The sequence below is a fragment of the Alternaria infectoria genome (genome assembly GCF_024043175.1).
Source record: "Alternaria infectoria strain BMP 0036 chromosome Unknown scaffold_27, whole genome shotgun sequence".
Taxonomy (NCBI): Eukaryota; Fungi; Ascomycota; class Dothideomycetes; order Pleosporales; family Pleosporaceae; genus Alternaria; species Alternaria infectoria.
Window position 1 is genome coordinate 254,457 of NW_026250716.1, and position 21,508 is coordinate 275,964.

Here is a 21,508-nt window from a genome sequence, read left to right on the forward strand (position 1 = left end):
GAAACGCTGCCGAGGATCGCATCTACAGGGCCCTGGGGGTGGGTGTCGCAGACTCGCCGAGTGTCGAATCGTGGCCGACGGTGAACGGGTGAGGCAGAAAGCTTGTTTGGCCTGTTGCAGATGCGCAACGCCCGCTAAAAACGGCAACACGAGGATGGCGGTAAGGGTGATTAGTCGGCGGGCAGCAGCTGAGACGACACCTGAGGCAGCTCTTCTCCGCGTCTACTGTCAATGACTACGGCCAGCCTAGAGAGCCGCGTCGTCCGTAGTTCGCGCGTCCAGCCCGCCTTAGTCAGACACGAGCCACGCCAGCTGGGCTGCAAACGGGCTAGCAGACATGACGTTGCGATATTGCTTCTCCCACGCGTTTGGCAGGTGAAGAACTTTATCCGACAGCTCATTCCTTTAACATTCACCAAGCCAGTCTAGAGCATACTACTCTGTAAGCCTAGAGTTGTTTATTTTGCAGCCTAGACCTCGCAACTTCAGGGCTCGTAAGCGCCTACAAGAATAGTACGTCAGCATTCCTGGTCCCTTCCGCTTCCAACGCTCGCGTACCTGTCGCTTGCCGGGATGCGCTATGGGCACACCGCTACCAAGAGACACATGCCGAGCGGCAGCCACACGACAACGTCGTCCACCCTGCTGCGCCACCACTCCCGTCGCATCCTCGCATCTCCGCCCCTCCTGACATTCCACCTGCCTGACACTCCACCCGAACCTCTGACTAACTTTCCAGATCGAGGCTTGCACCACTACCCGCCATGGCACCAATGACGGTCGAAGAACTCCAACAACACCCAGAGTTCAACCACACCATCTGGGACCTCAAACCAGAAAAGAAAGGCAAGGCCGTTGTGGCCAAAGACCGTGGCGGTCCCCTTAACATCGCTTACGAGGTCCACGGCCATGGCGACAGACACCTCGTGGTAAGTCGCCCCACTTTCGGTATTAATATCTGCTCCAACATGATGCGCTGCATATCACGCCAAAGAAAGCTTGTTCTTGACCGGGATGCATTTGTAATGTTCCTCTTCTACCAATCCACGGGTACCGGCACCCTGTCACCGTTTCGTTTCAGTCACAATGTCCGTCTCAACTCGTCTGCGTCGTGTCTCAGGTTGTCCAACTCGCACACTTATACATTTCGCTCTATAGCCGCTTCCGGCATCTTCCGTATACACCGTTATCGTGAAGACTCAACGACTGACGCCATGTAGTGGGTTATGGGCCTTGGTGGCATGAAGTACGCATGGCAGCGCCAGACGAAAGACTTTGCCCACAACAAAGGCGATCAGTATTCGTCGCTGGTGACGGACAACCGGGGCATTGGCGACTCGGACAAGCCCACGTCGAGATACTCCACCTCTGCCATGGCTCAAGACCTGGTCGAAGTGCTCGACCACATCGGCTGGACCGGCAAACGTGAATTGCACGTCATTGGCATAAGCATGGGTGGAATGATAGCTCAGGAGATTGTAAGTCGACCCCATTCTCCTCGTCATGATCTTCGACTCGGAAGCTACACGTTCCGTTATCGAACACAAATCCTCGACATGTAGTCGCCAGAAACATTCCTCAAGACTTCTGACACCCAGCATCATCCTGTAATCTCATCGGCGCTTTCGTCTTCCGCTCCGCTCGATTGACCCCACCCCCACGTGTTCGATAGTATAGCACATATGATCTCCGGCCGTGTGTGTCGATCGTGGGGGATGCGGCGAATTTGCCTAATGCGGACAGTCGTCATGCCTTCACTATACATAGCCGCTAACAAACATCAGGCCATGTTAATACCGGAGCGGATATGCACACTGTCGCTAGTATCGACAGCTGCACAACTGTTCCGAACAACTGTACGTAGCACTACATCACACGCCCTTCGTCTACTCACACCCCCAGGGTTTCCTCGAAAATCTCATTAACCGCGCCAACCTCTTCATCCCGAAGTCACTCGATGCCCAAATCGAAGGCGTGAAAAAGAATCTCTACACTCAACAATGGCTCGACTCGCACGACACGCTCGAACCCGTCGTTCAAGCCTTCCCTACAAACGGCGACCGCTTCGCCGCCAACGAACTCTGGAAACGGCAACACCCCCAATACTTCGGCAAGGCGGGCTTCATGCTACAAGCCATTGCCGCGGGGTGGCATCACAAGAGTCCCGAGCAACTCCAGCAGATTGCGACGACGGTCGGCAAGAACAGAATCATGGTTGTGCATGGTACTAAGGATCGCATGCTGACGTTCCCATTGGGCGTTGTGCTGTGGCGTGGATTGGAGAAAGGCGAGGGTGTGACGGGTAAAGAGAATTGGTTGGGTGTTGAAGAGGAAGATGATGTTTGGCAAGAAGGTGAGATTGAGAAGCATTTTATCAAGGGTCAGGGACATGTGTTGCCTGCGGAGATGAGAGAAGAATTTAATGGATGGATTGAAGGGCTGGTAGAGAGGGGGATTAGGCTGAATCAAGAGGATGGTTTGTAGATGCAGTGCAAGATACTGTTGTTGCATCATCTGTCGTCCCGGTAATGCATACAATCGTCATCCGCCCTACCATTTTCTCGTGATTCCACTCGATTAAGTTGCCCAATCCTTCAGAATAAATGCTATCGCGACCCACAAACCACCGGCAATACCATAAACAACGATATAAAACATACTTGAATGACATTTGATCTATTATGCCGCATGCCGTACATCCCGACCAGGACCTCGGCACATAAATGGCTGGGCGGGGTACGCCGACATCACGACCCGGCATCACCACTCCATTGTATCTCTTCCATCAACATAATAATTTAGAAGCACATGTAGCAACCGAATTGCCAAAATCTAATCAAGCAGATATGGCGTCTCCCACTAACCATCCACCGGTCATCTTGTTCGGCTATGACTGTAAACACGCTCCCGTCTCTCCCATAGTTTGCCCAAACTGACCATAGTACAGCAAGCCCCTTCACAAACAAAGTCCGCCTAGCCCTCCGTATCAAACAAATCCCCTTCTGTAAGCCAGCACCATTTCAATCATCTATCAAACCATACCTAGGTACAGATCTCGACAAATCGGCTAGTCACTAACCCCACACCCCCCAACATCTAGCATACATCCCCGTCCCCTCCATGCTCCCCCGCCCCCTCATAACCTCAACATTCGGCCTGCAGTACCGCCGCATCCCCATCCTAGCAATCGGACGACACATCTACTGCGATACCTCGCTCATCATCGAAGCTTTGGAGCACTTTTTCCCTGCAGATCAGGGTTGGGGTACTGTGTATCCGGAAGCGCAGGGTTTAGGAGTTGGAGAGTGGGCGTATAGGGCGATGGCGAGGGGGTTTGCGGGGTTTTGGACGGATGTAAGTATGCTGATATTGCTTTGGAGAGGGGAAAGGGAAATGTGTGGGAGGTGTGGTCCCCGTATGCTGATTTAACAACAGAAACCGTTATTCAGAACGACCACAGGTTTCATCCCCCCCTCCGTCTGGTCCTCAGACTTCGGTAAAGATCGCGCGCAGCTAATCGGGCACCCTATCCAGCCCGAAAAACTGCAAGCCAAGATCCCAGACAACCTCTCGCTTCTGGACATGCACCTTTCGATGCTGGAACCGATGTTTACGTCTGGCACATGGGCGATGCCGACGCAGACGCCTAGTTTGGCGGATTTGAGTTTGTACTACCAGTTGGGGTGGGGTATGGATATCGGTGCTGGGAGGGGGATTGGGGATTTGAGTGGGGGTGGGGCGAGGGATACGGATGGGGAGGAGGATGTCGTGGGGGTGGTGTTTAATGGGGAGAGGTATCCGGGGTTGATGAGGTGGTTTGGGGCGTTTGAGAAGTATGTAGAAGGGCTGCCTGATACGCAAGTAACGGTGAAGAGAGGCGATATGCAGTGGAAGGATGAGCTTCGACGGACGCCTTTGCTGGAAGATGATGAGCTGCTGGTTCCTACGGCGGTTTCGCCACATGAAGTGCTGGATGCTCGGAGAGGGATGGTACCGGGGGCGAGTGTGAGTGTTGTGCCAGATGACACTGGACGCGGTAACCCTACGAAAGGCACACTGGTCAAGATTGGAAGTGAAGAGGTCGTGATCAAGCCGGACGAGAAAGCTGAGTTGGATGTTAGAATCCATTTCCCGCGCCTGGGGTTCATTGTAAAGGTTCCAAAGGGAAGTAAAATGTAATGAGTCTGCCGACACTGGTGTCAGGAAGCTGTAGTAGTAACTTTGCGATGGCTGCATCTGAAGCCTCAGATTATAGTAAAATAGATAACCTACATCAATGACCGGCAGATCAGGCCTTTGTGACATTTTCGTATCGTTCATCTTAAAATAATCGAAAGCATGATGCGGACGAAGAGAGCTATTAAATTCCATGACGTCGATACTGGAATGCGGATGTTTTATACAGATCTCAGTATACTGGCGATGATAACTTTCCAGATGTTCGCATCATGTGGTGTGTTTTCAGCAGACTAGGTTTTGAATATCGTGCCATTAACCAAGGATAAGAAGACCTACACTATGAAGTTGTTCGGGCTATGATGAACACCTGTCTTTGATCTTAGATTGCCCCATTCGCCTTGAGGACACCAATGGGCAGGCTGATTGCAAATACCACCATGACAAAGCAAATGAATGTCGCTATGCCGTTCCTTGACAAAGAAGGCTTCGTCTCAATGTAGAGACCCCAGCCTGTAACGTCACTTCCTGGAATTGCCTTGAGTTGCCCCGGGAGTCTGCGTTTCGGAAGCTGATCAAGGACCGTTCTTTGACCAGCTGCAATAGCGTCAGGATAGAGCAAGTCTTGCCTCAGCATGTTGGGACCAAGAACTGGCATCACCCGCCGATTTCGAGATCCTGGAGCTGGGGAGCAAATGTATTCTTTGTCGTTCCCAACCATATTCTCCGGTGGAAGACAGATACAGTAGAATCCAGAATCTGGATGGTAACGCCCGTTGGTTAAGACTTTACACGCACTTTCATGTGTATAGACCACAGTGTTGTTATTGTAATCGACCGTGAACTGAAAGATAGTTAACGCAAATAAAACCTTGTATGTGCTCAGAACCTACCTTGGCCAGAGTGATACTCTTGAGGTTTCTCCAAGTTACCCAATATTGTCGGACCGAAAGCCGCTCTCGAAGGTGATGGAATAGTTGACGATCGTCCCTAATGTCTTGCAGATCCTCCTGCGTCAACTTCAGCGTCGTTTCATGGTTCAAACAGACCAGCAGACCAAGATGCTCCCGCCCTGGAACTCCAGATTCACGTGCAAACGCTGCCGTAGTATGAACTGGGCGGGGTACACCGGAACGAGTCTGCAACTCGCACTCTCCCCGTTCGGCCTCCGAGTCTGTCATTTTCCCATCTCCACCCTGCCGACTTGATGTGCGCAGTATCTGTGCGAAGATCCGAGGCGCCTCCTTCGTGTGAGTCTTGTATCGTGTTTGCAGCTCTCGTTCAAGCTCCTTTACAGCGCCATGGTCTATGTCCACGTAGTAGTCGTACATGCGCTTATCACGCTAATATGAATGTCAGCGTATTGTAACAAGAACCGCGAGATAAACTTACGGATTCCCAATACACAGCGACTGCCTTTCTAGGCGCTGTTGGTTCGGTTGTCTCTTGGTCCGGTTCAAACAGAACTAAGTTACTCCTCGAGATGTTTGGTGAATTGGAAGTACCTGGAGATTCCTGGAGAATCGGTGTTACATGATCTTTCACGTTGAACGAAGCGTAGTCTCGAACTTCGACATTTGCGATATCACTGTTGATACCTCTAAGTCCCCGGGTAAAGTCTCGATTTCGAGTGATGAACAGGATTGACCCGTTGGGCGATATTGGAAGAAAATTGGAGAGTTGTTGCACGGATGAAATCGGATCCGCTGTTGCGTGATTTCGCGATATGCGTGAGACGAAGAAGGTGTCGGCATCTTCAGCGTTGTCAACCACCATTGTCCATTGCCCGTTTGCGATATCGCATAGCCATCTATGCACGATTTGACATATGTCGACAGAAGGGTCATTCCAGTGATTTATCTTCGCCGCCGCGGCGATTGCATTAAAACCTTCTCTGAAACTTGCGCGCGTCTCTGCGTTGATCCAAAAAACCCATTTCGTTGGCGTCTGGTTTCGGACTCGGTAGGCGTACTCGATAGCGACTCGGGTCTTCCTGAAAGCCAAATTAGCGCCCTGTCACTACTTAAACACGGCGGAACGTACCCAACGCCCGCGGGCCCAATCAGGGATGCCCAGTTAGCATTCTGGGAGCATATCTGATACACCTTCTCCAAGCAATCGCCATGGTGGAATTCGTTTTCGCGGCGAAAAGGAACCGTCCATCGAGGCAGTTTGTTGTGTAGCGATCGCTCAGCTTCATCACGCAACCGCGTCAATGCTCTTGCGGATCCCTCACCGTATATTAGCGGCATGTAGACGCCACACAAACCCAATAGAGAATATGCTGAATCTTCTTCTCTCTTCGTCTGGCGTCCCTCGATCCATGATATGCGATCGTCGATGCTGAAATCTTCTAGTGAACCTCTCTGAAGTGCCAGGACAGGTATCCGGGTTCGAAGGTGGAGAGCCTGTAGCATTGTGACCTTGTCCCCTAGTGGTTTTCCTGTCTTCGAGAAGAATTCAACCACTCGTGGCGCAAGCATCTCTTGCAGTGTCCAACCTCGCTGAAACCATCTACTGCTGTGGAATATTTGGACCCATTGTTGTTGAGATATGTCTTCGACCGGTACATCGATCTCCACGTCTGAGAGTAGGACATAGCACTTCTCCGCCTGCTGATACCATTTGAACATGGAATTGATGGCCTCGGTCAATTCAGCGCTACTGCTCTTGTCAATGCAGCATGTGTCCACCCAAAAGAACTCTAGCTTGTCGCTAATAGCGCGCTCAGAACAGAAGACGAGCTTGTCATAACCAGGAATAGCCTTAGCTTTCTCGTCTCTCAGATCAGAGAATGTGACTTCATCTTCGTTCGAACCCCAAGTGTGCGATAGGATTGCGTAGGGCGGGACTTCCTCCTTGAATCGCTCAACAAGGCTGAAGCCGACGGAGTCAGACGAACGTTGTAGGAGGCGCATGGCGTACTAACGTGGGAGGGCGCAGAGAAAGTTACGCCGATGGAACTGGGTGCCGCATTTGAACGAAATGAGGTGTTCATGTGATACTGCCGCCTGGAGAGGTGGATTGAAATCGTCTAAAAAGACCAACAAGGCTGGATATAATCGTTTCGCTGCGGTCAGACAGCCTGAAAAAGAAGGCCTCAAGCCTACCTGACACAGCCACCCCCTTATGATTGCAGACGTATCTGTCTGCCTGTTGCAAGGCTTTCAACACAAGGCTATGCTGCGCAAACCATGTTTTGTGGCTAACAGAGCGACGCACTGTCTCCAAATCGTCATAGTGACACGCCAGCGTGGGATAGAGTCAGTAAAGAGCTAGTTCGAGGGGGCGTGGGTTAAAAAAGCCAGTGGTATCGCAAGGTGCGTAGTGACCACGCGGCTCAGCTCAACGCACGGACCCCAGACCTCTTTAACCCGTAAGCTGCAGATCTTACTGGAGAAGTGTTCTTTGGGTTGGTTGTGTCTGCATGGTATGATCATCTGTTCGAGGCAAGCAAATTGCCAGACGCCTGGAACAATGCATCATGGTACTGCATATTGGAGTGATGTCAGGCTCAGCCATTGACCTGGCAAACGCCACGAAGCCATCATAACCTGTGAGTCGCTCTCTTTATTATTCGTTCATAAAATGGAACTTCTCAGAGATCTCAAGCCAATCTAACAGCGTTAGCTTGTCAGCCTTGGGTGGTAAAGAACAGCCCATGAAGCCACAAGGCTGTCGTGCATGCAGCATCTTCGCATCGGTGCACGCGTCGTCATTCGATGCTGCAAGGCTGTGCGACGTGAAGGTTTGCGCTAGTGGGGGCTCGAGCGGTGTGACGTATGTTCATTCGGGTGTTGGGATTAAAAGAACTCGCGCTGCACCAGTACGCAATCGATCAGGATGGAGGTCGTGGTTGAAGAAAGTAGCATGGCACGGATTAGTGGCTGCGGCAGCCCGGGCGTGACCTGGGGCCGTGTCCCGAACAGGCTTAGCGCGTCAGTGCGCGATCACGTGGACACCATTGGAAGAACCCACATGGGCACTTTTGGACGCGTCCATCCCATAGTGCATGCGATGCTCCCCAGCAGTGTCGTGATTAGAGTAATGTTGGATACATAAGGTATCTCAGTGCAATGCACATAATGCATCGTGGTGTGTCAAGACGAATAAGAAAACTCAAGTACATGCTGCATCAATATACACGCGACAACGAGCTTTTGGTGTTGAAACATGCTTTTGCTGTGGTATCGAAATCATGTCCGTAATCTACCATAATGTGAGACGCCAAACTCCATGACTATGTCGGAAGATCGTTTAATGACTGTCGAAATCGTACTGTCATATCGCGGAAGATACCATCTGTACCCTAGACGCAGTCCTACTCGTCGACATCCATAGCCTCAACACCACCACCAACCTTCCTCTTCAACATCTTCTTCGTCTTGGTCTTCTGCTTGGGCAACTCCTCCTCAAGCTCACTGAGCTCGCTCTCCTCAGCCTCAAGCTCCTTCCTCCTAGCCGCGACCTTCTCCTTAACCTTCTGCACATCAACCTCCATCTCCTCCTGCTCAACCTCCTCCTTGGCGAACCTCTCGCTCGGCGGCAGCAAGTGCTGGTTCTCCTCAACCAACTTCCTGTCCTCCTCACGCTGCCTCTGCTTGTTGCCACGCATGCGCGCCTTGTAGAAAGCGCGCTCTCTCCTCTGCCGGATCTCGGATACACGGCCCATGGCCTTGAGGGTGGTCTGGATGAGGTCGCGGTTGTATCGCACGGGCACGTTGCGGCGCTGGGCGAAGGTGAGGGTCGAGTCGACGGTCATTTCCTTGTTGTGCGCGCGGCGGAAGGATTTGGTCCAGGCCAGCTTGCGGGGGTTGCGCTTCATTTTGAAGTTCTTGTGGCATTTGCTCTTGCAGAAGCGGAAGGCCTTTGCATCGTTGCGCACTGATGAGTCAGCAAGGATTTCTTTGAGGTGTGATTAATTATGCATACCAAAGGTTATACCCTTGGACGGGTACACCGGCGAAGAGCAGAAGTAGCAAGTCTCGATTCTCATCTTATCGTCGTGGCGCGAATGCGATCGCGCTCGTTCTTATCGTGGTTAGGTATGCGCCTTTTCGCGTCGCAGTAGTCGTCAGCACGGGCTGAGATCGGGATATATAAGGATCGACCACGCTTCACAGTGTTGGCGGTGGTGAGGCGGGTGTCGTGTAAAGGTGTGGAGGTTGAGGTTCGAGAAGTTCGCCGGCTCGAAATTTTGGGTGGCCCGTGCATGCCAACCCACCTGCCATTCCGGCCCGCCAATTGCGATGCTTCTCGACCGAGGCACCTCCGCAAATTTCCTTCTGACCACCTCGCCGCCGCCATTCATCTAAGCATCGCCATCTGACGTATTCTCCCGCCCACCTCACGTCGCGACCTTATACTGCCCGTATACCGGAATTCCGAAACCGAACAGTTGAGCCCAGATAGTGCGACGAGATGTCTGCCTGGGTTTGGATCTTGGGCGCCGGTGCCACTGCTTTCTTCGTACGGCTTCCAATTCTCTTAGTCATGTTTCCGGGGAGACTGCATTGGGAACTGCGGGAATATGATAATACACGAGGAAGATGTACTGACAGGTTTGAATAGGGTCGCGCAGCACTTGTGGCATTACGGAGATCTGGCGGTGGAGCCGGAGCACTAGGACGTGGATACTACAAAGGCGGCTTTGAGCCCAAGATGACACGGAGAGAAGCTGCACTTATATTAGAGATGCCGTAAGTCCAACGAATCTTCATATATGCCTTATGGAACCAGAGGACTGACTATTTCTAGCGAACGCGGCATTACCAAAGAATTATTACGAAAGAAGCACCGATCGCTTATGCTTCTCAACCATCCCGATCGCGGCGGTAGCCCCTACCTTGCCACCAAGGTCAACGAAGCGAAGGAACTACTCGAGAAGGAGGTCAAGGGATAATCCGATGGGCAAGAGGTGGATGATGTGTATACCAAGACTTTGTACTATATCACGGCATGATTCTCAGCATCAGCATGGCGTTGGACTGAATATGATTAGCGATTTACGACTCTCAATATGGTTCTGTTCTGTTCATGTTGTATGATTTCGGCTATACCAACTTCCCTGACGGTGATAGCCAGGCATAGACCTCCACAGTTTCCATCGCCCACATCTGCAGAATGCTTTCCTAGGTGCATAGGAAAGAGTCATTGTTCGCTTACATTTGGCCGTTCTGATAGACCCGCAGGCACACATGCAAACACTAGGACAATTCCGGCCGAGGCTGTTGACTATGACCTTGCCTCATCGAATTGCAACCGGGTGGCTGTGAGGTCGCTTGTTATTGCTTCAAAGGCATACATCTCTGCCGTGTTCAATGCAGGAATGCCTCAATCCAGCCTAGTTCGTAGGCAAGAGCCCGGCCTGTCAGTCCAGCCTTGTGCCATAGAAGAGGGGTATAAGATCGTTGCTCAGCCTTCCGACGTTCTTTTTCCTTCTTATCGACGACACTGTAACCAGTCAGTGAACCCGAAGAACCCAGAAAACCATTTTGATCACGACCATCACCTAGTCAATCAGGCACTAAACGCCCATCATGTCCGGCGACGAGGATAACTACAAACAGCATCAAAACAACTGGGAGGCCAAGCGAGACGAAGGCTATACTGACGAGGACGAGTGGATGAAGAATGAGCAAGCCAACAATGAAGAGATGCTTGCTGAAATGGAAGCGTAAGCCACCTACACTCTCATTTACCACGACATCCTTTGATGAGCCACCACCATCCAGCTCTACTATAAAATTACCTATTAGACCACAACATTTTCACGGGAACCGAGGCTGACAGCAAAGTAGCGAACGCAGGGGTCGCGAAGAGGCGCGCGATGAATACGGCGACGATGCTGACGAGGGGCACGATGACCGCATCGAGAAACTCAAAGACACGGAGCAAACAGTGCGAAACAGGATCGCATATCTGAAGGGTGAATACACGTACGATCACGAGCAAGGTTCGGAGTCTGAGCCAGAAGCGGGATCTGGGGATGAGCAAGAACAAGAGCCTGCGGTAGAGGAATCTTCGGATATGGAACTTGATTCGGATAGTGATTAGGATGAGAGATGCTTGGAGGGGATAAACTCATTCTCTACAAGGCAAAAAATGAAGCAGGTTTGCAGACTACATCGGAACAAAAACTTGCAAAATAGGTGACCTAACGTCAACGTCGGCTCTAGAGTGTTCTGCGTTTTCCTAGATTGGCATGAACAACTCAATCACGGTACCTTCTCGCATGCGAATCGCATATAATGAGGAAGCCGGGGGTAGCTCGTCATGTGATTGAGTGCTGGAGAATGTGCAGAAGTCTTGATACTCGAGCCAAATTTCGAAAGCATTCATGATAGTCTGATTTGGCAATGCAACTAAGTAAGCACTGGTGTCGTTTGATATTATATACAAAGCGCAAAGAAACACCTTAATCATTACCACCGCAACCGTTCGTCCACCCTTGCGCTGCCTTAACAATCTTGTTATTGGCCCAACAGCGCGCGCGAACCCAGAGTGGCGTACTGAAGGTAGCATACCATTCGAAGTTCTCATGCTCAGCTGGTTTGTCATGATACACAAACTTCCAGAGCGTCGTGCCAAGTCCATAGCAGTTGTCCATGTTGGGCCGAAGGGTCTCTTTGCCGTGATCCCATGTGGAGAAGCCGGTACCTTGGACCTTATATCGGCTGTGAAACCCCTTGTACCAGCCTTCGCAGCGGCCGTAAGGCGCCTTTGGCGGTGGCCAGATGCGATTGGCACGGCGAGGGTTGAGCTCATATTTGTAGTCTCCACCACCGCGAATGTACCGGCCGCCACCTTTCCAGCTCATGGGATTGTCTTCTGTATCGCACGCGTTGATAATGTGCTCCATCGAGTCGATACATTCGTCTTTGTCGAATGCCGAAACCCCATTGCCAAGGGTGACGGTAAAGTCGTACTCTTCAGGTGTGCCTACGTCGTAGCTCTTGGAGAAGCTCCAGTTGACCTTGTTCTTGTCGTGATTTTCGTCGACGTCCTTGCAAAACTCCTCATACTTCTCATTGGTGCGGTTTCCACTGACGTAGAACTTACTACCGGTATCTGAGTAACAAGTGAACTCGTTCGTGACGGCGTTGCATGCTGGAGAATCGACGCCCAGGACAATTGATCGCAGGTCCATGAGTTCAGCGAGGGCAAAGGACGCGATGGTCAGGTGACCAGCTTCATTGGGATGGAACTGCGGCAGTCAGCAAAAGAACATTGGAAAAGCGTGCGCATACGCGAGGGGTACCTACATTTTGAGCAACGTGATCGGGCATGCCCATGCCGAACGTCCAGTCAAAGCCGCCATCCCCGGGGCAGTCTGGTGGCGCGGGTGCCCGGGAGTCGAGCTTGTGTCTGACGGCAGCACGTGGGTCAGGTGATTTATAGAGAATAGAGTCGTAGAGTGTGCGTTCCAGACTGCGGTCACGAGCCTCCATCATGGCCTTGACACGATTCAGTCTGCGTTTCTCCGAATTAGACAGCCTTGTCGAGTTCAGCATCTCTTCGAGACCCATATCACGCTTTCGTAGCTCTGACCGCTCGAAATCGTCGGTCCACTCATCCCAGGGGTGCGTGTCTGGCTTGATGAAGTGCATGTCCGGCTGCTTGGCGTCTGGATAGTCGCCGTTGCTGCTCGGCGAGCACATTCGGCCGTCCACCACCGTCGAGACCCAGACGTCCCAGTCGGCGTAGCCAACCTTGTACTTGATATCTTCACTCTCGGCGGCTTTATCGACCGCGTCGCGGATGGCTTGGTTGATGTCAAGCACCAGCTGATTGAAGACGTGGCGACGTTCGATGGTGAGAGCCCGGTATGAGGCACCTAATGGGAGGAACCACCAGAGATCCCACGACTGGCGATCGCAATTGTCCTTCTGCGTGTCAAAGAATTGAGCATAGCTGTTCACGACGACGATGCCGTCATCGTTCATCTTCTCGTTGAGGGCTTCCAGAATCTGATAGATGTTGTCCGTGATGATATTCTTGACATTGTCTTGGGCCTTTGCGATGACGGTCTCGCAGGCGGATGTCTTGCCGTAGGGTAGCATGATGCAATCCGCGATCATCTTGGACAGGCAAAGGTCGTTTCCACCAGAGGTAAAGGTGACGAAATCGAGCTTGCCCTCCAGGGCCTGTGCCTGCTGGTAAATCTGTTCCGAACGATCGCCGCTGCAGGCGAGGTACTGGAAGCCGCCGTCCGATTCGATATGGGCGCCGAACTGCGCTTCTATGACCTTGGGGTACGACATGTCGTATCTGGCACACCTCCAATTGTCGCGAACTTCTGACAGACCATCGGGCTCTATTATAGCTACCTCATCGGCAGTAATCCTGTGACCAAGGGATCTTCCGGCGCCGATACCTGCCGTATAGCTATCACCAATGGCCGCCCAGCGCTTGATCCATTCCATGCTTTTTGGATCGCTATCCCGCTTGTGAAGAGTTGATGAAGCGAACGAAGAAGTATTGGCTGACAAGACTTGTGCTGAATGTTGTTGTGTTGCTCCTCGATTGCCATGCCTTTCATGATGCGCATGGTGTGAGCCATGACCTCTCGTCATGCCGGATAGGAGCGAAACGCCAACAATTAAGTTGGATATCATCATGGTGACCATAGCTGGAATGGGAAAAGCGTCATGAATGGTGCAAGTGCAAGAAGCAGAGTGCGTATGACCAACAATACGAACAATCGAAACAGGCTATAAGACCATGAAGAAGACGACGAAGAGTCGGAAGAGACGGGGAACGGAAGAGCCTCAGGAAGGTAATGGTCTCATGTCAGGGAGTTGCGATGCCCCTTTGCCACCCGGACGCAACTCCAGATTACTTACCTAGGTAGCCAAGACCGGCTCATGTAGTCTCTTACAGGTTGAAGATTAGACCTAAATAGATCAGGCAGGTGGCAATTGTGCGCGATACCAACTCATGGGATTGTGAAGGGGTATCCGCTTAACTGAGATCAGCATTCTGCCCAGGTGGCCTCAGATAGGAAGCGATCCTACATATCCACATCACCGGTGATTCGAGCTGGCAACCGAGGGGTATGCGGCAAGGGCGTACCTGCATCGACGTACATTGAAGTCACATTGGAGTGTACCCGCTAAGGCTAAAGCACTGGCTGCCCAACTGTGCTCGGCGGCTAATGGTACCTGGGAAACGCCAAGCTAAGCGGCGTCCCGGCTTGGCAGGGTCCTCCTCGGCCCACCTGGCAAAACTCAACCTCATCCTTCGTGCGTCTTGGCGTATGAATCCTACCGGAGCAGACACTACGGCAACATGCAGTTGTTATTGAATCGACCCTTGCTAACGTACGAGTGTTGCAGTGTCATTGTTAGGTCACCCCCCCTGGTCGATGTATTTGTCAGGCAAGAACGGGGCGGGTAATCGCTCTGCTCCATGCTTGACCGTCTTCCAGTCGTGAAGCTCTCGTGTAAATCGCTATCATTGCGTTATCAGTCAGCATACTCTCACAGCCGTGCGATCTGACTACGTCCAACTCACGACTTCTCAACTTTTGTTCAGACACCCATCGCCGCTTGTCATGGCGTATCAAGGTGCCTCGGTCTGGCGCTTGAGCATCAGTTTGGGCCTCTTCTTGACTGCAGGGGCACTTGATCTGAGCTCTTTCGCTGGGCAGGCGAAGAACAGAGTACTCATGGAGAATGTCGCTGGCCGGGAATACACACCGCAGGCTAGAGAGATGCTCATCGAGGCGAACGAAAGTCCACCCGACTACACGTGCACCGCAACGAAGCCATGCGATCTTGGATGTTGCGGACCTCTGTAAGCTGAAGCTTTTGCTATGAATGATTGGTCATGGTGTTAATCAGACGCTCTAGCGATGACACCGGCACCGGTGCTTGTGGCTTTGGCCCTGTCTTTTGCGGCCCTAAATGCACGAGCGACTGTGAACGCAAGTCCGAGTGTGATGGCGATGATTGGGGTTCTCAGTATGCGAACCTAAGTACCTGTCCGCTCAACGTCTGTTGTAGCAAGCATGGCTTCTGCGGCACGACAGTTGACTTCTGTGGCCCCGATCCTGTCCCGCATCCCCAATGTGATATATCACAGCGTACCGCTGACGCGCGCACCATCGGGTATTACGAAGGTTGGAACTATCAACGCCCCTGCGGTAACATGGAGCCAGAGGACATTCCCTTAGGTTACTGGACGCACATCAACTTTGCCTTCGCTCTCATCAACCCTAATACATTTGGTATCGAAGATATGGACCCCGGCACCGGTTCGCGCTATACTCGCGTCGCGGGTCTCAAGGAGAAGCAGCCCGATCTCAAGGTCTGGATCGCCGTCGGAGGATGGGCCATGAACGATCCCGGCCCGTACCGCACCGCGTTTTCTGACATGGCCGCCAGCGAGGCCAAGCAAGACAAGTTCTTTGACTCACTGTTGACCTTCATGAGGCGGTATAACCTAGATGGTGTTGATCTAGACTGGGAATAGTAGGTGGACAAATCCTGTTCATATCGTGCACATCAGCTGACGTACACGTTTCAGTCCCGTGGCAGAAGACCGAGGTGGCATACCTGCCGACTTCGATAACTATGTTAACCTGCTAAGACGACTTCGTGAGCGCTTGAACTCGTCCGGTAAATCATACGGTATTAGCCTGACCCTGGTAAGTAGCTGGCTCTATCTTTACTGTACCGATAAGTTGATTGATCATGACTGACTTCGCTAGCCTGCCTCTTACTGGTACCTTCGCGGCTTCAATCTCCAAGGAATGGAGCCCTATCTTGACTGGTTCAATATGATGACGTACGACATTCACGGCGTCTGGGACGCCAGTATCGACAGCCTCGGCCCCATCGCCCAAGCGCACACCAATCTGACCGAGATCAAGATGGGACTTGAGCTTCTGTGGCGTAACAACATCAATCCAGCGCGCGTCGTCCTTGGCCTTGGGTTCTACGGTCGTAGTTTCACCATGAAAGACCCTGGATGTATGACGGCTGGCTGCGAGTTCTCTGAAGGCGCCAACGGTGGCGCGTGTACTGGCACCCCCGGTGTGCTGTCGGCTGCCGAAATCAACGAGGTCATCGCCAATGGTGCTAGTGTCACTCACGATGAGGCAGCCGCTGTCAAGATCGTCACCTGGGATTCGAACCAGTGGGTGTCATTTGACGATACGCAGACCTTGCGGTCGAAGATCGATTTCGCGCATGAGCATTGCTTGGGTGGGTAAGTACAATCTATGATCTTGATATACACACCTATGAAACATCTTTCGCTAACTGGCCGTCAGCACCATGGTCTGGGCTATCGATCTCGATGACGGCACACTTACCGAAGCGCTCGGTGAAAACATCGCGCGACGCAAGCTACCCACATACAAGCCCATTCAGGTCGCTGAATGCGGTGCAAGACCAGAATTGTAGATACGAAGATGGCTGTGTGCACAGCATCAGGCGCCATGTGGCAATGTTTGCGGAACGTGAAACAAGAATAGACGATGTTCTTTGCAATTCTCTATACACATGACGCAAGCAGTGGACGCATCCTATGAATATATTTAACATGCTTCTAACAGTCTCATACCTTTCTACTGTAACTCAGGAACGTCGCTGTCGCACATTCATGTCTTGTCGCATGCGTATTAGGGTTTCAATGAGTCTGTGTGAGATTTGCATGAAACTAAGAGTACATTGATAACACTAATAACGATCAGAGGCGGAAATAAGGCCCAGAAGTAAGTATGTATCTTCACTTCTTGCACATTCCATTCTTGGTGTCGCCAGCCCGTTTGAAAAGCTCGTTGAAACTCCTGGCCTTCTTGAGCTTGCTCAAAAAATCGCTTGATCCTGAGGTATGCGGAACTTCCAGCGTGGATGGTGCTGGTTCTCCATAAAGCACGATCAGACGCTCATAATCCATGGGGCTGGGCCGGAAGCGTGGCTTGATTTCACTTCCGTCATTGTACGTCATAACAAGCTCGCGGTCGTCTCCCCCTGCTCCTTTGCCGCCAGATTTCGAGGGATATAGCATGATGGAATCTGGGTCGAATTCCTCGTCAGCAACCATCTGGGTGACATGTTCCAAAGGAAGCCAATCAAGAGCGCTGAACCCGTATTGGTTGGCAACCACTCGAGATATGCAGAGACGTTGTCTATCGAAAATCAAGTCCTTTTTCTCGTCGTCACCTGCCTTCTCGATAAGCTTATCGAACTTAAGTTGGACCTTGTCGTAGTCAGAGAGCGATGAGCAAGCAAAGTGCTTCGTCTCAAAGCGCTTGACGGTGTCCGCATCGCCTGATTGAAAGTTCCAACCGTCCAACATGTTATCGCCGCTGACTTCCCAGTAGAAAGGGATCTGGTGTTCATGATACAGACCCCAGATATGTCCAATCTCGTGTGCCATGTTCGCGACGATGTCTCCCATTCCAACAGTAGTGCTGTCTGACAGGTTTGTGTAGGGTCCAAGAACGGCGTTGGGGTCATTTTCATCTGCGGACGCATCGACGACGGGAATACCGTATGTTGACTTCAACACGCCCACATTGTTATAGTGGATACGCAGGACGGAGCCCCGATCGGTGCCAGGTGGGCAGGTGTCATCGCCGACACGTTCGTAGGTGAAACCATGTCTCTCAAGTCCAGGCCATGAGGTCCTGGCTAGATCCCACGCGCCCCTGAACAAGGGACTTGGGGTCTCCACAAAGCAGTATTTGAGTTTCTTATTAGGCCAGATTCGTTTCGCGCTGTTGTCATTCGGCAAGTTTTGGATAGACATAGCACGCTTGACCAGACGCGACGTTGAGTTCAACGTGAGTAGGTCCTCGTAGTACGGTGTGAGGTTTGTCCGCTGGTTCGGGGCCTTGGACTCCCAAAATCTGCTGCCACCGAGAACAGGTTCGGTGTTGAACAGCAACGTAATTGTAATGAGTGTAGAAAAGATATGCATAGTGAGCGAGTCGATTGACGAACGAGTGTAGGAGCAAGTAGGCTGATGGATCGACAAGCAGGTGATGCTGCGTGACTGAGGAAAAGGAACGACTCAAAGATCAACAGAGGAAGGGTATGTGACATCAAAAACCCACATAATCAGAGTGGGATTTGATCCTGGGCCTTGACACTCCGTTTACGTTGCGCGTTTGCCGATCCTGAGTGCTGATAGATCCTCTTTCATCGACTAATAATTTCACGGTTGAATCCCTTGTAAAGGATTGTGTCGACGCCCACATAATTTGTCTACCTGGTCGACAAACCCGGAAGGTGCCAATCCTTTCCGACGGAACCCTGCATCACCTCATCAAAAGTTAAGCTTGGCAATAAAGTGGACGTAAGGAACGCATTCCAACATGCTAAACGGGGAGGATAAAATTGGACCTCCGGTGGCACGGCGGGTTCCTGCAGGTGATCTTGGCGGACTCGGGCTCGCTAGGTAGAAATGATGGCGGGTAGGCTAAATGCAGGTACATGCAAGCTCGCGTCCTGTACCCTGAATTCCACCCTGTTGTTGCCTTCGCTTGCGAAAACCTCCCCGGCTTATACCCTGGTTCCTATCAGATGGTCTTGATGTGGTACGCTGTACTTGCTCTTTGTAGTCGTTGACTATCTTGACTCTCCATAATTGATCTCATGCCCTTGGGTGTCTCGCTAAACCTGACTGTCTTGGTCCACCCGTTCGTTGTATCTCTCGCCTAAGCAGAAAAGATCATCACAGTCCCGCGTCGAGCTCTGGTGTTCAAGGTTCGACTGCGCACTCTGGCTCTTCAACGACTTCACTGATCAGCCGTCCGCAAACCCGATCTCCCTAGAGTTACCATGCATCTTTCTAGCCAGAGTGCGCTTTGCCTGGCTATTGGCCTACTTCTCCGAGTCGCCATTGCCCAAGACCCCAGCCCCGGCGGCGCCACTCATCCCGGTCAGCCTGAGAACTGCAACGGATGGCATACTGTGGCCAAGGACGAGAATTGCCAGATCGTGGCCCAAGCCTACGGCATCTCCGTGGAACAGTTCTTGAGGTGGAACCCCGCGGTTTCCTCTGATTGTCTCAACAACTTCTGGATCGACTCGGCTTATTGTGTGAGTGTGGGGAAGGGCACCTCCAGGCCTGCTACTTCCACTCTTCCTACCTCCACATCCAATTCCAATTCCCGAACGTCTTCTGCCTTCGATAGCACATCCCAGGCATCATTCACATCAACTCCCACGACGGCGACCACCTCTTACAACTCGACATACTCAGTCTTGCACCCTGTTACCTCGTGGAACGTATCGACCACAACTACCGATAAGGTATGGCCACCTACCAAGACGCTCGTGGGGCAGATTGACATCTGCAACGCGTGGTCTCGCGTTGTTCCCGGCGATACATGTCAGCGAATGCAGGTCAAGTTTGGCCTAAAGTCCATCGACGAGTTCCTCAGCTGGAATCCATCGGCCAAGGATGATTGCGAGATGCTCATCGCCGATTACTATGTGTGTGTCGGCGTGCAGAGGCAGACAGGGAATACGGATCTTGTATGGGAGACGGCTCAGCCAGAGTTCACCGAGCCTCCTGAGCCGACACAGTACACACACGTTACAGTGCCCCCGGCCGACTCAAGTTTTGCGCCGATTCCATCTCACGGGCCTTTGCCATCAAACTGTAAGGTTTTTCATCAGGCCACAGCCGATCAAAATTGCAATGATATCGTCAAGCAGTATGGCTACTTCTCACAAGAGCAGTTCTTGTCGTGGAATCCAGCCCTGGACGGCAATTGCTTGGGCCTTTGGCTCGATACTTGGTATTGTGTTGGCGCCTATGCGGATGACAATTTCCCACTGCCCGCACATCAAACGGCGAAACCGACCGAGGGCAACATTCCTCTGGGGTACCCCAACGACTGCGCAAGATGGTATAAGACAACATTCGACGACACATGCGACCTCATCGCTCTCATGTTTGGCAGCTTCAGTGATACCGAGTTCGCGAAGTGGAATCCGACCGTTTTCGGGGATTGTAGCGGTATCGATATGGACGCGTGGTACTGTATAGGTCGCCCAGGCACGGCGACAACGCGGACTCCAGGCGCGCCATCGCCGACGCAAATAACAGAGTCCACGCAACCTACTACGTCGACACAGCCGACGTCCACTACAACAAAGCCGACGCAGCCAGTGCAGACACCGTCGCCTGTCCGCGAGGGCATGGTGCAGAGCTGTATGCGCTTCCACCTCCAGCAGCCAGACGAGTTCTGCTGGGCGATGGCGTCTGGTGCCGGCATATCCTTGGAGTGAGTACTTTCATATCCAGCTTTTTCCCCATTTTCAGCTATTCCTGTACCGTCGCAAACCCCATACTGACATTGTTATACAGCCAATTTTACGAGTGGAATCCTGCCGTGGGCAATGATTGCCAGAACCTTTGGCCTGACTACTACTACTGCGTGGGGCTGTGATCGCTTCGATGGTGCCGAAGACCCAGGAGCAAGCTGTGCCAAACTAGCGCGTTTGGTGTTTATTGGAGAGCGAATTCAGTACCACGAGATTGCCTCATTGCGGTGAAGGTGTCTTGCGGCGCGGTGTTGGCCGACATTTTGGGGAGAAGGTGGATCTGGGCTAGCGGCATGCAGCCTCGGCTAGTTAGATTGGACCCTGAGGAGCTTCCAAAAATCGAGCAGGTGCATACCTAGCACTTTCCCTTGCAACTATGCGCGGCGCTAATGATGTGAAATCCCTTGCAGCGTGCATCTGCTGTCCTGAAGAAGTGTGTGGGCGCTAAGAGAGTGGCTGATGTTTGTACGCTCTTGGCGGCTGTTGCAGGGGCCAAGGAAAAAGAGAGCGGAATGAGCGGCCGCTCCCTTTGTGATGCCAATGCGTTGCCGCTTACAGAGCACGTGCGACACTCGCTTCAGTAAGCGATGGCTACCTATGTACCTAGGTAAGAGCTTGATGCCTTTTCGCCTGACCTCTTCTCCGCCCACCTACCTTGTGGGATCCTAACAATGGCCAAGCTCAGCGCATGGCTGAAGAGGCACATGGGCGTCAAATCGGGCCCCAAAGAACCATCCCCAGACGAGCCACCGTATCTACGCTCTTCGCGACGACCAATCACACCGAGTTCGTCCAACACACCGACCAGCGTTTTCTTCCAGCTGCCGTACGACATTCGGAGTATCATCTTATCGATTGCCTTCGGTGGGCGCATTCTACACCTGGATCTTGTATACCGAGAAGGCACCTGGCAATGGAGGGGTGCTGTCTGCAGACGAAACGACCCACGGATCAAGCCGTCCATGCGGTACGCTTGGAAGGGCCCGTGGGATGAATGGTGCCTACAATGGATGGAGGAAGTCAAACGGAGGAGAACCAAACCA

General features: G+C 52.2%; 9 protein-coding genes across 9 annotated transcripts; 5 read left to right on the forward strand and 4 right to left on the reverse strand.

Moving 5' to 3' along the window:
- Positions 1-773: 773 nt before the first annotated feature.
- J4E92_009804 (uncharacterized protein) lies at positions 774-2,484 on the forward strand (the record flags this gene model as incomplete). Its single annotated transcript, XM_051501146.1, has 4 exons — positions 774-929; positions 1,221-1,478; positions 1,785-1,856; positions 1,903-2,484. 4 exons carry the CDS (start codon positions 774-776, stop codon positions 2,482-2,484), a joined length of 1,068 nt encoding a protein of 355 aa, XP_051348696.1.
- A 4,206-nt stretch (positions 2,485-6,690) lies between these two features.
- Positions 6,691-7,094, reverse strand: J4E92_009805 (uncharacterized protein; the record flags this gene model as incomplete). Its single annotated transcript, XM_051501147.1, has 2 exons — positions 6,691-6,696; positions 6,747-7,094. 2 exons carry the CDS (start codon positions 7,092-7,094, stop codon positions 6,691-6,693), a joined length of 354 nt encoding a protein of 117 aa, XP_051348697.1.
- A 1,403-nt stretch (positions 7,095-8,497) lies between these two features.
- On the reverse strand, positions 8,498-9,172 carry RLP24 (ATPase-activating ribosome biosynthesis protein; the record flags this gene model as incomplete). Its single annotated transcript, XM_051501148.1, has 2 exons — positions 8,498-9,060; positions 9,109-9,172. The coding sequence occupies 2 exons, from the start codon at positions 9,170-9,172 to the stop codon at positions 8,498-8,500; spliced, it is 627 nt and encodes a 208-aa protein (XP_051348698.1).
- A 425-nt stretch (positions 9,173-9,597) lies between these two features.
- Positions 9,598-10,078, forward strand: PAM18 (mitochondrial import inner membrane translocase subunit TIM14; the record flags this gene model as incomplete). The annotated part of the gene is made up of 3 exons (XM_051501149.1): positions 9,598-9,645; positions 9,748-9,875; positions 9,934-10,078. 3 exons carry the CDS (start codon positions 9,598-9,600, stop codon positions 10,076-10,078), a joined length of 321 nt encoding a protein of 106 aa, XP_051348699.1.
- Positions 10,079-10,715: 637 nt separating this feature from the next.
- Positions 10,716-11,232, forward strand: J4E92_009808 (uncharacterized protein; the record flags this gene model as incomplete). The annotated part of the gene is made up of 2 exons (XM_051501150.1): positions 10,716-10,852; positions 10,977-11,232. 2 exons carry the CDS (start codon positions 10,716-10,718, stop codon positions 11,230-11,232), a joined length of 393 nt encoding a protein of 130 aa, XP_051348700.1.
- Positions 11,233-11,593: 361 nt separating this feature from the next.
- On the reverse strand, positions 11,594-13,439 carry J4E92_009809 (uncharacterized protein; the record flags this gene model as incomplete). The annotated part of the gene is made up of 2 exons (XM_051501151.1): positions 11,594-12,382; positions 12,441-13,439. The coding sequence occupies 2 exons, from the start codon at positions 13,437-13,439 to the stop codon at positions 11,594-11,596; spliced, it is 1,788 nt and encodes a 595-aa protein (XP_051348701.1).
- Positions 13,440-15,327: 1,888 nt separating this feature from the next.
- Positions 15,328-16,586, forward strand: J4E92_009810 (uncharacterized protein; the record flags this gene model as incomplete). The annotated part of the gene is made up of 4 exons (XM_051501152.1): positions 15,328-15,650; positions 15,706-15,826; positions 15,890-16,389; positions 16,454-16,586. The coding sequence occupies 4 exons, from the start codon at positions 15,328-15,330 to the stop codon at positions 16,584-16,586; spliced, it is 1,077 nt and encodes a 358-aa protein (XP_051348702.1).
- A 325-nt stretch (positions 16,587-16,911) lies between these two features.
- On the reverse strand, positions 16,912-18,108 carry J4E92_009811 (uncharacterized protein; the record flags this gene model as incomplete). Its single annotated transcript, XM_051501153.1, has 1 exon — positions 16,912-18,108. One exon carries the CDS (start codon positions 18,106-18,108, stop codon positions 16,912-16,914), a length of 1,197 nt encoding a protein of 398 aa, XP_051348703.1.
- An 863-nt stretch (positions 18,109-18,971) lies between these two features.
- Positions 18,972-20,429, forward strand: J4E92_009812 (uncharacterized protein; the record flags this gene model as incomplete). Its single annotated transcript, XM_051501154.1, has 1 exon — positions 18,972-20,429. The coding sequence occupies one exon, from the start codon at positions 18,972-18,974 to the stop codon at positions 20,427-20,429; it is 1,458 nt and encodes a 485-aa protein (XP_051348704.1).
- Between the last annotated feature and the right edge of the window lie 1,079 nt (positions 20,430-21,508).